Source organism: Erythrolamprus reginae, chromosome 2 (assembly GCF_031021105.1).
Source record: "Erythrolamprus reginae isolate rEryReg1 chromosome 2, rEryReg1.hap1, whole genome shotgun sequence".
In the NCBI taxonomy this organism is placed as follows: domain Eukaryota; kingdom Metazoa; phylum Chordata; class Lepidosauria; order Squamata; family Dipsadidae; genus Erythrolamprus; species Erythrolamprus reginae.
The window spans coordinates 192,835,828-192,850,666 of record NC_091951.1 but is presented as its reverse complement, the minus strand read 5'-3'; the positions used below and the strand labels follow the sequence as shown (position 1 = coordinate 192,850,666).

Genomic DNA, 14,839 nt, shown 5'->3' with positions numbered 1-14,839 from the left:
CTATCTGGGGCTGAGCGCAATTACGCGCAGATTGACAAGGAAGCTTTAGCATTGGTAGCCGGGGTGAAAAAGTTTCACCATTATTTGTTAGGGAGACCTTTCCAATTAGTAACAGACCACAAGCCTCTCTTGGGTCTGCTGGCCACAGGACGGCCGACTCCTCCCTTCATGTCTCCCCGTATGTCCAGGTGGGCTATTTTTCTAGCTGCATATGACTACAAGCTCATTCATAAAGGGGGATCTACTATTAATCACGCAGACGGCCTTAGTCGCTGTCCATTGGGACAGAGAGTAGAAGACCCAGCGCCAGCATCAGAGGTGCTCCTTATTGAATTAGATAAGACTCCTGTGGTCACTGCCAGAGAGGTGGCATTGGAAACCAGGCGGGATAAGATTTTGAGCAGGATTTTAAGTTACATTCTAAAAGGCTGGCCAGCAAATGGGAACGATCCCTTAGTAGGTGAGTTCAAAACAAAGCGGCTAGAACTATCGGTTATGCATGACTGCATACTCTGGGGGGAGAGAGTGGTTATTCCCACTGCCCTGAGACCGCGGGTTATGAAAATGCTGCATGTGGGACACCCAGGGGTGGTGAGGATGAAAGCATTGGCAAGGGGATATTTGTGGTGGCCTGGCTTGGATAAAGAAATAGAGAACTGGGTGGCAACATGTGGCCAGTGCCAAGAAACATGGCCAGACCCGCCTAAAACCACCCCTGCACAGTGGGACAGTCCCCAAGGGCCATGGTCTAGGGTGCACATTGATTTGGCCGGACCAGTGGGGAATAATATGTTTTTAATCGTGATTGATGCGTACTCAAGATGGCTTGAAATAGTGTTATTAACATCTACCACATCATCAGCAGTAATACAGGTATTAAGGAAGTTATTCACAACGCATGGGTGCCCAGACATATTAGTCTCAGACAATGGGCCCCAATTTACATCTAAACAGTTTGAAGTGTTCCTAGCTGATCTTGGAGTCCGGCATGCACTCACATCGCCCCACGCAGCGTGGTCTAATGGAGCAGCAGAACGTTATGTTCGCGTGGCCAAAGAGGCCATTAAGAGGTCAGCTCCAGGTGACATCCAGGAAAGATTAGACACGTTCTTGCTGACCCAACACATAACACCTAGTCTGACTACTGGGAAAAGCCCTGCTGAGTTGTTAATGGGGAGAAGGTTAAGATCCCCCCTTGATAGGCTGCACCCCTCCTACATCAAATTAAAACCGGACAATGTGCTAATGCCTGAGCGTGCAGTGGCTGTGGGACAAAAAGTATATGTTAAAAATTTTGATGCGGGAAAGCATTGGGAAAGTGGCATTGTGCAAGATCAAACAGGTCCCAAAACATATATGGTCAAATTACTAGATGGCCGCCTCTGGAAGAGGCACATTGACCACATTAGGGGGAGAGTGGAGAAAGCCGAGAGTGAAGGACATAAAGATAACACTCATCCCCTCCCCACAGGGAATTTCGCAAGGGCTAACAGGAACCCGGAACCAGTTGATTGGGACTTACCTGGGGGAAATAGCCATTCCAGCGCTGCCTCTGCTCTGCCATCTCCTGGTCATGGAAGCAATGCGTCTGCGGGACGAGAGGAACCATCTTCGTCGGTGGACACACAAGTCATGAGCGACCCTAGACGGTCAGGTCGGACCTCATGAAGACCCCCTCACCTGGAAGACTTCGTTACTTATTTGTCCGAATAAATACCTGTAAAATCATCCAGAAGGGGAGGGGTGTTAAATCCTGTAAATTCTGTAATGTTCTATATTGTTCTGTATCTGGGGTAACTTGTTAAACAAGAGTTGTTAAGCAGAATTGAAAGAAACCATAGGCATTGTTTACCTGCTTCCTATTGGTTGCTGTAGAGGGCGCCAAAATGGAAGAGCTGTCAGCCGCCGGCTGTTGCTGAGGGAAAGTCTTTAAATAGAAGCGCTACTCGTCTTACGCGCTTCTTCTGTTAACTCGCGTCTACAGTGAAAGTGTTTATCCGCTCGCTTAGAGCCTGTAGAGAATAAAAGGATTTAAATTGGAGACCGTGTTTCTCGGTTATTACACCCTCATCACCTCGAGGCTCGACTACTGCAATGCTGTCTACATGGGGCTACCTTTGAAGAGTGTTCGGAAACTTCAGATCATGCAGAATGCAGCTGCGAGAGCAGTCATGGGCTTCTCCAAATATGCTCATGTTACACCAACACTCCGCAGTCTGCATTGGTTGCCGATCAGTTTCCGGTCAAAGTGTTGGTTATGACCTATAAAGCCCTTCATGGCACTGGACCAGATTATCCCAGGGACCGTTTTCTGCTGCACGAATCCCAGCTACCAGTTAGGTCCCACAGAGTGTGCCTTCTCTGGGTCCCGTCAACTAAACAATGTCATTTGGCGGGGCCTAGGGGAAGAGCCTTCTCTGTGGCGGCCCCGGCCCTCTGGAACCAACTCCCCCCGGAGATTAGAATTGCCCCCACCCTCCTCGTCTTTCACAAGCTTTTTAAAACCCACCTCTGTCATCAGGCATGGGGGAACTGAGATATTCTTTCCCCCTAGGCCTTTATAATTTACGCATGGTATGTTTATATGTATGTTTGGTTTTATAATAAGGGTTTTTTTAAGTTATTTATTTATTTATTATTTATTTATTGGATTTGTATGCCGCCCCTCTCCAGAGACTCGGGGCGGCTAACAGCGACAATAAACAGTGTACAATAGTAATTTGGTATTGATGATTAATTGTTTTAGTATTGGATTGTTACATGCTGTTTTTTATCACTGTTGTTAGCCGCCCCGAGTCTACGGAGAGGGGCGGCATACAAATCCAATAAATAAATAAATAATAAAATTTGGGAGGGGGAAGTCTGCTGGAGGAGCCCAAGAAAGTTTCGTTTCTCCTGAGAAGGAGTGATAACAGGAGGGTGTGTGTGTGTTAATGACATGCATTCTAAAAGTATGGCGCACCAGTGAAAATGCGTCCACCTGATGAAGATGGACAATGGGAATTGTGTGAATTGTCAAGGGGCATGGGTTATTTTGTAATAGGCATCTCTCATGCCTTTTTCCTCAAACTTTTCTTTTTTTTTGATGCATTCACTTCTGATTTAGTAAAGGTGACCTTTGAAGTTCAAAATGGACTCTGGGTTTAATTTTTTCTAAATTCTGAGCGAAGCAAACCTGCATTTAAGCAAAGTCTGCAGTGAATAGCCATCCCGGAGATAAAACGACCGCGGGAGCTAAGCAGCAATGTGTGACTGGGACAGCGGCAGAGATGAGGCAGAAGGGACAGCTGGCCTACCCCTGTCCTTCCCGCAGCCAGATCCAGAAGGAGGCGGATTGGAGGCAGTGGGAAGACGATTGAGAGGATGACGATGGTGTGGTAATAATTTCTACCACAGCAGCAATGTCCTCTGTAGGGAAGGAGATTCCCCAACACACACACACACATACACACATACACGCACACCATGAATCCAATATAAATTGAGAAACAATTTGGGAATATTGAATATAGGAAAATTTACTTCTCCTGTATCAGGTCATGACCAAAACAGTAAATCATTTTGTGCTAGCTATTTTGACCATTAGTATATTAAAATTTCATCTTTTGACTTGCTTCACATATTCTTTTTTAATCAATCTAAAGGTTTTCAATAAATTTTAAGATTTAAAAAATATATGTTGGTGATTCTATGGCTTTAGTTCTCTATTCACAACTTAAAATTGTTATTTTTTGGCTACACCAATCTAGTCATACAGTAGCCCCAATCTCTGTGACGTTGTTGTAAATGCTGAGTTTTTCTTCAAAGAAATAATTGGCCAAAGCTGTATATCTTACTAGTGTTGCTGTAGACATTTCCAAAATCATTGGAAATAAAACCATGTCTATAGTTCTTTTGATACCACTTGACTTACTTTTTTTTGTTGCTCATAACCATTCTCAAAATGTAACTAGAGTGTTCCAAATATTGCAATCAGAGTATTTAATTCCAACTGAGTCTATGACTTTATACTTCATGCCAAATTACTCTCTCAAATTTAAATGATAATACCATTCTTGCTATTACAATTATTTTAATGTGAGTGACAATAGAATCTCAGGAAACAATAGCCAGGATCCCTGCTGATGAGGTGAAATGCAATCTATCAACTTGGCAATAAAATATGTCACAAGCTGAAACAAGAAATATGAACTATGGGGGATGGGGGGGGGGATAACTGTTTTTGGGGGCTTAAAATATAGGAAACACTACCTTTTTATTTATTATCTGTGTTTTCCAGAACCTATTATCTGTATTTTTGTTCCTAAATGAATATAAATTTGCCAGTACAGTACAGGTAGTCCTTGATTTTTGATCACAGTTGAACCGAAAATTTCTGTTGCTAAGTGAGACAACTGTTCAGTGAGTTTTGACCCATTTTATCACCTCTCTTGCCACAGTTGTTAAATGAATCACTGCAGTTGTTAAGTTAATAACATGGTGGTTAAGTGAATCTGGCTTCCCCATTGACTACGCTCGTCAGAAGGTCGCAAAAGATTATCACATGACCCCGGGAAACTGGAACCGTCATAGAAACATAGAAGATTGACGGCATAAAAAGACCTCATGGTCCATCTAGTCTGCCCTTATACTATTTCTTGTATTTTATCTTAGGATGTATCTATGTTTATCCCAGGCATGTTTAAATTCAGTTACTGTGGATTTACCAACCACATCTGCTGGAAGTTTGTTCCAAGCATCTACTACTTTTTCAGTAAAATAATATTTTCTCACATTATTTCTAATCTTTCCCCCAACTAACCTCAGATTGTGCCCCCTTGTTCTTGGGTTCACTTTCCTATTAAAAACACTTCCTTCCTGAACCTTATTTAACCCTTTAACATATTTAAATGTTTCGATCATGTCCCTTCTTTCTCTTCGGTCCTCCAGACTATACAGATTGAGTTCATTAAGTCTTTCCTGATACGTTTTATGCTTAAGACCTTCCACCATTCTTGTAGCCTGTCTTTGGACCCGTTCAATTTTGTCAATATCTTTTTGTAGGTGAGGTCTCCAGAACTGAACACAGTACTCCAAAAGTGGCCTCACCAGCGCTCTATACAGCGGGATCACAATCTCCCTCTTCCTGCTTGTTATACCTCTAGCTATGCAGCCAAGCATCCTATTTGCTTTCCCTACTGCCCAACCACACTACCCCTACCCCCCATAAATATGAGCCAGTTGTCAAGGGCTCAAATTTTGATCACATGACCATGGGGATGCCGCAAAATAGTTGTGTGAAAAATGGCCAATAAGTCATTTCCCCCCCCGTGTTGTCGTAACTTCGAGTGGTCACTAAATGAAAGTTGCCGATTACCTATAGTTCTCTCTGAAAGGGAAAAGGTGACTTCAGTATATCTGTCACCATCTCTTTTCATTTCAGTTACTTGTCATATTGCTTTCTGCAGTCGCCCGATTCAGAGAAAGCACCGTACTACTGATATCGGGGGCTGAGGATCCAGGCCAATCACCTGATTTTTGTTGAAAAGAAGCATTTGAAGGAAAGGCTTCCTGCATGGGTTGTCCTCTTGCCATTTGTATTCTTTTTATGGGTTCTTTTCGTTTTATACTTATCATTGCGACCTGGGGCAGATTGCTCCTGCCACCACTACCATTGCACTGTGTGTGCAGCTTCGTGGGTCTTGCGTGCATAAGCATGCGGCCCTGCATGTTTTTGCTTCTGCGCATGCTCAGGAAGCAAAATCTCACATGGGGACGCCCGTGCAAGAGAGATTTCAGCGATTTTTTTTTATTCTGCCCAAAAAAAAAATCGCTGAAATCTCCCACTAACACGTGTGCCCTCATGAGATTTTGCTTCTTGCGCATGCACAGAAGCAAAACCACACTGGGACGCGCACAAATACACACATGCACGCAAGACACCCAAAGTTGAGCATGCAGCTCATCTTTTGCTACTGGTGTGGCATCCTCTACTGTTTCGGTAGGAACCTACTACTGATTGCGGCATCTTGCTTTTTATGGGGGGAGGATTGAGTAGAAATCAAAAATAACTTCTTTCTCCCCCTCCTCCTCTTCCTCCCTCTCTTTATCTTCCAGAGCCAGAGCATGAGCTTTTCCTGGTCTATGGCAAAGGTCGACCAGGCATCATTCGTGGAATGGACATGGGTGCCAAAGTGCCTGATGAACACATGATCCCCATTGAAAACTTGATGAACCCCAGAGCCCTCGATTTCCATGCAGAGACCGGCTTCATTTACTTTGCTGACACTACCAGCTACCTGATTGGACGGCAGAAAATTGATGGAACGGATAGGGAGACAATTCTGAAAGATGGTAACGTGTGCAAAATTTTTGCTCATTGGATGTCTGCTTCATTCATTCATTCATTCATTCATTCATTCATCCATCCATCCATCCATCCATTCATTCATTCATTCATTCATTCATTCATTCAATGTCTGTATGTATTTATGTATGTATGTATCAGCTGCCCTGAGTCGCCTCGAGAAGGGCGGCATAGAAATCTAATAAATAAATACATAAATAAATAATAAATAAATATAAATTTTTAATACAGTGGTCCCTCGATCATCACGAGGGTTCCGTTCCAGGACCCCAAGCGATGATCGATTTTTCGCGAAGTAGCGGTGCGGAAGTAAAAACACCATCTGCGCATGCGCAGATGGTGTTTTTACTTCCACCGCAGCCCGCCCTTCGCCCGCCCACCCCGTTGCTCGCGCCTGGGGTTTCCCCGCGCGCGTGCCGCCCGCCCGCCCACGCTGTTGCTGGGGCCGCTTCCCAACTTGGGAGCGGAGCTGGGGTGTCCCCAAGCGCGCGCGTTGCTGGGGCCGCTCCCCAGCTGGGGAGCGGAGCTGGGGTGTCCCCAAGCGCGTGCGCGTTGCTGGGGCCGCTTCCCAGCTGGGGAGCGGAGCTGGGGTTTCCCCAAGCGCGCGGGCGTTGCTGGGGCCGCTCCCCAGCTGGGGAGCGGCCCCAGCAACGCACGCGCGCTTGGGGAAACCCCAGCTCCGCTCCCCAGCTGGGGAGCGGCCCCAGCAAAGCGCGCGCGCTTGGGGAAACCCCAGCTCCGCTCCCCAGCTGGGGAGCGGCCCCAGCAACGCGCGCCCGCTTGGGGAAACCCCAGCTCCGCTCCCCAGCTGGGGAGCTGGGGTGTCCCCACGCGTGCCGCCCGCCCGCCCACGCCGTTGCTCGCGCCGCCGCTGGGGTCTTACCGGGGCAAGAGGGGGAAGACCCAGGGAAGCCGCCCAGCTTCCCAGCTGGGGAACTCCACCATCTACGCATGCCTGGCCATAGAAAAAAGGCACGCATGCGCAGATGGTGGAGTTTACTTCCGGGTTGAAAACTCGCGAAATAGCCCTTTCGCGATGCTCGAGGACGCGAAACTCGAGGGTTCACTGTATTGGGCTTTTGAACTGTTTGTATTTCCTTTTATATGCTGTAAGTCGCCCTGAGTCTTTGGAGAAGGGCGACATACAATATTAATAATAATAATAATTATTATTATTATTAATAATAATAATAATAATAATAATAATTAATAATAATAATACTGCTGCTGCTACTACTACTACTACTACTACTAATAATAATAATAATAATAATAATAATGTATGTATGTATGTATGTGCCAATCAGTATGTATGTATGTATCTATGGATGGATTGATTGATTGATTGATTGATTGAACTTATATGCCATCCTTCTCCGAAGACTCAGGGTGGCTTACAGCATATAAAAAGAAATACAAAACAGTTCAAAAGCCCAATATTAAAAACTATCTAAAAAACCCATGTTTAGCAAGTTAAATGTTAGAATGGTTTTCTATGAAGAGGTGCATGGGACATGGAATAGAATTCTTTAGTGGTTAAGTGTGATTAGACACACAAGGAATTTGTTTCTGGTGTGTAAGCTCTCTAGAATGGATGGAATTGGATTTGATTTTTTGGATTTGGGGACACTTAACTTTTATTCTGAATACCAGCCAGTCACTATGTACCAGAAATAATTGCATTGTGTAGCTTCAACTATTTTTTTCTAAATGCTTCTTAGACTCTTTGTAATGTTTGTCGGTACAAACCTGAAGACGGATTTCTGCCACCGAATCTCTTGACTGTTTTAAAACGGATAATAAGGTGGTATGAGTGTGTCTTGTCAGGCCGTGTCAATTTCAGTAGTGATCGTATAACAAAGCACCTAGCTCTGTTTGCATTATCATGTTGCATTCAACCTTCAATGGCATATCCTCATTGCGTGGCTTGATCACTTTCAGCATATTTCTCACTTTGTCTTCTTCCAGGCATTCACAACGTAGAGGGCATTGCTGTGGACTGGATGGGGAACAATCTCTACTGGACTGATGATGGACCCAAGAAAACCATCAGTGTTGCCCGGCTGGAAAAAGCTGCTCAGACCAGAAAGACTCTCATTGAAGAAAGGATGATCCACCCGCGAGCCATTGTGGTGGATCCCTTGAATGGGTAAGTCTCTGCTAGCTGAGAATCCTATGGGGATCGGGGAATCCGCTTAGGGAAATGGAGCAGAATGTGTCTACAGGAATATTGAATTCTAGAGATGTCTACCAAACCCCTAGCAAGCAAGGCATCTATTATGCAGATTTCTGTTGCTCTTACTTTTCAGCTTTCTAATATTCATGTATGACATTTTTATCCTCATTCTTTCCTCTAATGGAATTATGTCTCCAGAGGTTTTTATGTTGCTGTAATCTTTATAATTTACACTTTTATGTATGCCTTAACATAAGCTTGGAAAAGGTCTAAATCATTCAATTATATGACTGTACAGGCAATACATAACAGTGACAAGAAAAATGGGGTAGAAGACAGGAGGGTAATTTAGGACTACATTACTACATTATGCTGGGAAGCCCATGCTTGATCTCCCATAACTTTATTTTCTTTATAATTAAATGCATCTGTGGAAGATTGCTAAATGGGCGTGTATGTTTTTCTGATCTAAATCTCCCCTTGCCAGGAAAAAAAAACAAAACAAAATCTCTCTTAAAGCAAGCAGGCAAGGTTGGGACTGCGCAGATCTCAAATCTCATGGGAAACAATCTTTGTCATTATAGTTCTTTCAGGAATTTTTTTTTACAAAATAATTTTATTAAAGTTTACAAATACAGAGATTAAAAACTAATACAAAAATTAAAGAAAAGAAAAAGAGAAAAAACAAATTTATGTATGGTATATTTGTGTGTATGTTTGGTTTTTAATAAGGGTTTTTAGTTATTTTAAATATTAGATTTGTTATAGGTTGTTTTATTATTGTTGTTAGCCGCCCCGAGTCTACGGAGAGGGGCAGCATACCAACCAACCAACCAACCAACCAACCAACCAACCAACCAACCAACCAACCAACCAACCAACCAAATACATACATACATACATACATACATACATACATACATACATACATACATACATACATCTCTCTTTCTCTCCCTCCCTCCCTCTCTTTCTCCCCCACCCCGCCCCCCATTTCCCCCAAAATAAGATATCCATTGATAATAAGCCCAATCAGGCTTTTGAGTCCATGGCAATAAGGCCAAGCACTTATTTCAGGGTTAAATAAAAATAAGACGGTCTTATTTTGGGGAAAATATGGTATCTATCTATCCTATCTATCATCAAGATTAGATAGATAGATAGATAGATAGATAGATGGATGGATGGATGGATGGATGGATGGATGGATGGATGGATGGATAGATAGATAGATAGATATGACTACACTTTCCACCAAGACCTGTATAAAGAATTTAGTAACTTCAAACCTTCACTAATATTTCAATGAAATAACATCTTTCTATATTTCATTCCTTAATAATAATCAAACTATGAATAGCAGTAGCAGACCTATATACCGCTTCACAGTGCTTTACAACACTCTAAACAGTTTACAGTCAGCATATTGCCCCAAACGCCTATTAAAAGCTAGCAGAAATTTTGTGTGTGTTTATGTGGGTGTATGTATGTGTGTATTTAACCTTAATTAATCCATTTTTATTCAAGTGGTCACTAACTTTAAGACATGAAGCAAAAACAACAACAAAAAATTATCTCCCCCATTTATCAAGAGAGTTGGTCAAAAATAAATTCCATTAGTTGCTACCAGAAACTACTACATGTATATTTAACCTTGGTCAAATATAAGTTTCTTACATTTCTTCCATTGATTTTTTTAAGCTCGGTCTTTAATCATATCAAATAATTTTCTAACAGTTGATATCTTCTAGTTTTCTCTTTGTCTCCTTTCAGAAACAACTTCAGTAGCTTAACACATCTTCTTTGTAAATCCAAGATAAGAAGATTTTCCAAATAAGTCTTCTGATTTATTATTTCTTTAGTTATTAAGACATTAGACAGTTTCAAATGTAAATCCATTGTGACATCCTTTTCCATATCACTCTTGTAATTTGGCTTTCTGAAATCCATATTCAAATCAGCTTCTTTCTTACCCAGTTAAAAAAAACACCAACCTATTCTTCTATATTCTCCTCTAAACCCTCTCTATAGTATCAGACAATTTTGTAAGTGATTTCTGAGCGATTTTAATTCCTTCTATAATCAAATAGTGTTTCTCCACTGTATTATTTAGCTCCTTCTCCTTTAATTATAATCCTTAGTTCTCTTTGGTTAGTCTTCAAAGTCCCCTCTTACTGTTTATTTATTTTCCAATCAGCAAGACTTTCCCACGAGAAGATTTTCTTATAATTTCAAAACTTTCATATATTTAATAAATTTTAAAAACACTACAGGAAATCCTTTTTCAAATCTATCTAGTCCTATATCCTAACCTTTAACTTTCCAAAAATTAAAATTCTGGTCAAAAACCTTTTCTTTTCATTCTTAAACTTCTTTCATACAGGGTAGAAAGTTTGCCATTGCTTCCCCGGAAGTCAGTTCTTCCAAGAAATTCTTAAATCTGCTACTAGCAACCTTCTTCTTCACTGGATGGAAGAAGGAAATAGGTGGAGGGAGCTATCTTTGTTTTGATACTTACCCAGTAAGGAAAATTTACTTAACAAAGCAGAAGCAAAGATGTAGGGAAGAATAAACTATTTGATGATGATGATGGTGATGATACAGTATTAACTGTTAACTTTTTTGTGCTGCAACATTTAGTGGGTATTCCCTTGTGTTTGGAAGATACATTAATTTGATTTTATTTTGATTTTATTGGATTTGTATGCTGCCCCTCTCCGTAGACTCTGGGCGGCTAACAACAGTAGTAAACAGCATATGACAATCCAATATAAACAGTTAAAAACCCCTATTGTAAACCCAAACATACATACAGACATACCATGCATAAAATTGTAAAGGCCTAGGAGGAAAGAGTATCTCAATTCCCCCATGCCTGGCGGCAGAGGTGGGTTTTAAGAAGCTTACGAAAGGCAAGGAGGGTGGGAGCAATTCTAATCTCTCGGGGGAGTTGGTTCCAGAGGGTCGGGGCTATCACAGAGAAGGCTCTTCCCCTGGGTCCCGCACAAGCGACATTGTTTAGTTGACGGGACCCGGAGAAGACCCACTCTGTGGGACCTAACTGGTTGCTGGGATTCGTGCAGCAGAAGGCGGTCCCTGAGTATTCCATGTTTAGATATACAGTTGAAGAACACTGCCTGTATGTTATTGTTTTATTTTCTCTTTATAATAAAATCTTGTCCAGTGATTTCAAAGGATAGACAGAACATCCTTGTTTCTGTCTGGCTTTGTTACCACTTTTTCTTCTTGGAGATATAGCAAAGTAGGCTAGCAAGAATTGAACACTGAATCTATGAACAAGGCACAACTGAAAGAGCTGACCTGGGGCTTAACTTTCATTCTTTTGCAAAATGTCTCTCTTGGTCAAGTATTTATAGAGAGTCACTTAATTCCATGCAGAGTATTGTTTTAAGAAAATGACCACCGAACGGCTTTCAATGGTTGAACAAAGGAATAATGATTTTTTTTGGAGGGGGGGGGGGGGAGCTGCACACATGTTGACTTTCCTGTCTTTTCTCACTTAGGTGGATGTACTGGACAGATTGGGAAGAAGACCCAAAGGACAGTAAAAGAGGAAAGATAGAAAAAGCTTGGATGGATGGCACCAACCGCAGTGTCTTCATCACCTCCAAGACCGTGCTGTGGCCCAACGGGCTGAGTCTGGACATTCCTTCAAAGATGTTGTACTGGGTCGATGCCTACTATGACCGGATTGAGACGGTCATGCTAGATGGCACAGATCGCAAGGTCAGAGCCAGCTTTGTCTCTTATTTCCATTCACACTATTTGTTCTTACTAGAAACATAGAAGACTGACGGCAGAAAAAGACCTCATGGTCCATCTAGTCTGCCCTTATACTATTTCCTGTATTTTATCTTAGGATGGATATATGTTTATCCCAGGCATGTTTAAATTCAGTTACTGTGGATTTACCAACCACGTCTGCTGGAAGTTTGTTCCAAGGATCTACTACTCTTTCAGTGAAATAATATTTTCTCACGCTTTTGATCTTTCCCCCAACTAACTGCAGATTGTGTCCCCTTGTTCTTGTGTTCACTTTCCTATTAAAAACACTTCCCTCCTGAACCTTATTTAACTGCTCTCATTCCCAACACTTTTTGTATGACCTTTGGGTTCCATTTGAACCCAAATGGAATGATTCTTACAGTTACCAAAATGTTTTTCCTCGGTGCCCTATCGGTATCTTTTCAAATGATTGTATTCCTTTGCATACAGTTGAATTATTGGAGCCACGCACTTTAGGACAGGGGTGTCAAAGTCAAGGCCCGTGGGGTGCTTAGATCTGGCTCATGGGGCCTCCCTAAAAACAGTGAAGGACCAGCCCGCAGTGCCTTTGCCAGTGAAAACTGAGCTTGGAAAAGCCGCATGCAGGCCCTCCTGAGCTACATTTTCATTGGCAGAGGGTTGCAGGAAGCCATCGCAGCTGAAAATGGAGCCTGTTTTCACTGGCAGAGCATCTCAGGGACTGCCTTCTGCTGCACGAATCCCAGCGACCAGTTAGGTCCCACAGAGTGGGTCTTCTCCGGGTCCCGTCAACTAAACAATGCCGCTTGGCGGGACCCAAGGGAAGAGCCTTTTCTGTGGCGGCTCCAGCCCTCTGGAACCAACTCCCCCCAGAGATTAGAATTGCCCCCACCCTCCTTGCCTTTCGTAAGCTACTTAAAACCCACTTCTGCCGCCAAGCATGGGGGAATTGAGATTCCCTTTCCCCCTAGGCCTTTACAATTTTATGCATGGTATGTCTGTATGTATGTTTTTTTTTAAATATATTAATGGGTTTTTAATCGTTTTTAGTATTGGATTATTATTGTACGCTGTTTTATGAATACTGTTAGCCGCCCTGAGTCTTCGGAGGGGGGCGGCATATAAATCCAATAAATAAATAAATAAAATAAATTCGGATTGCCACAGGCACCCCTGACATGAGGGATATTGAGCTGGCCATGCCCACTATGGCTATGCCCTCTATTCCTCCTGCCCCAGGTCAAACACAACCCTGTGGCCCTCAATCAAATGAGTTTGACACCCCTGCTTTATTTATTCATTTTATTTTATTTATTCATTTGTCCAATACACAAATACATAGGAAGAAAAATAGACATGTAATAATATATATATAAGGGTAAAAGTGAACTTAGAGGAGAGGATATATGAAAGGAAGAGAATATATATAATAAGTGAGAGAAAGGAAAGACAATTAGACAGGGGACGAAAGGTACACCAGTGCACTTATGTACGCCCCTTAGCGACTCTTAGGATGAGAGTACAGCTTCCAAAGCAAGCAAAAATGGTTATAGATTGGAAAAATGGTTATAGATTGGAAAAATGGTTATAGATCGGAAGTACTCAGGCCAAGGAGGAAGAGCAATGAGTTTGAACTATATACAATTGTTAGGATCTTTAGAATGGTGATAATTGTCTGACACCTGTGAAGGAGTTGCTGCTTCATTGGCAACTCTGCTGTGCTGATGGGGGTGGGGGGGGGTGGGGAGAGTCTCAAATGGGAGACAAATAAGACAGCACAGGTGCTTGCGATTTTGTCAAGCAGTCTGCTCTTCCCCACCCCCACTCGCTCCAAATTATTCATCCGAAAATTGTAAACAGTTTAAACATGCTGGCTTTTTAATTGCATTTTTATTTGCCCGCTGTTTTGTTCACAGTTGTTAAACATTAGGCTTATGGTTTATGTAAACTTGTACAAATATTTCAAATATATCAAAAACAATTAAGTCCCAAGAAACATCCCGCTTGCTCAGGCCAATATCTGTCCTGCCTTTAGACTTTTTTAAAAAAAAAATAAGGACAATTAACATAATTTCTGTTTGCTCTGACTTACCAGGTAGATGTAAGCTTGGCAAGTATTTCGCCAACTTTTATCCAAGAAGAAGGAGATGCTGTGATTTTAGGTCACTTTGAAGTCCAGTTAGGTCATTAATGTTTGTGAACAATGTTCATACTGTGAATCGAGAGGTAGTTTGGAATAGTGGTTAAAGCATCGGGCTAGGAGACTGTGAGTTTTGTCGTACTGCAGCATGGGTGGGTTCTAACTTACCTTGCTGCTGGTTCGTTTCCTCCTGTAATGCGTCGATGCGCCTCACAAATGCATGCGCAGTGGCAATTTTTTTTTAAAAGCTGAAAACAAGATGGCGCCTGCATGCACAGTGTTGGAAACTCTGCTTCTGTGCATGTGCAAAAGGAAAAAAAAACCCTGGAAAATATATATTTTTTAAATTAAAAAGATGGCAGTGTCCACGGACTGGCACTGACCGAACTGGTTCCGTGATATCATCGTGACG

At 42.3% G+C, this 14,839-nt stretch overlaps 1 protein-coding gene across 3 annotated transcripts in view; it reads left to right on the top strand.

The window, feature by feature from the left end:
- The window catches only part of LRP1 (LDL receptor related protein 1), a 469,165-nt gene that overhangs the window by 270,816 nt on the left and 183,510 nt on the right, over nt 1-14,839 (top strand). For all 3 annotated transcript variants that reach the window (XM_070740967.1, XM_070740966.1, XM_070740968.1), the window contains 3 exons: nt 6,097-6,333; nt 8,315-8,495; nt 12,047-12,269. In XM_070740967.1, the coding sequence (XP_070597068.1) occupies nt 6,097-6,333; nt 8,315-8,495; nt 12,047-12,269 (641 nt within the window). The remainder of the gene's footprint in view (nt 1-6,096; nt 6,334-8,314; nt 8,496-12,046; nt 12,270-14,839) is intronic.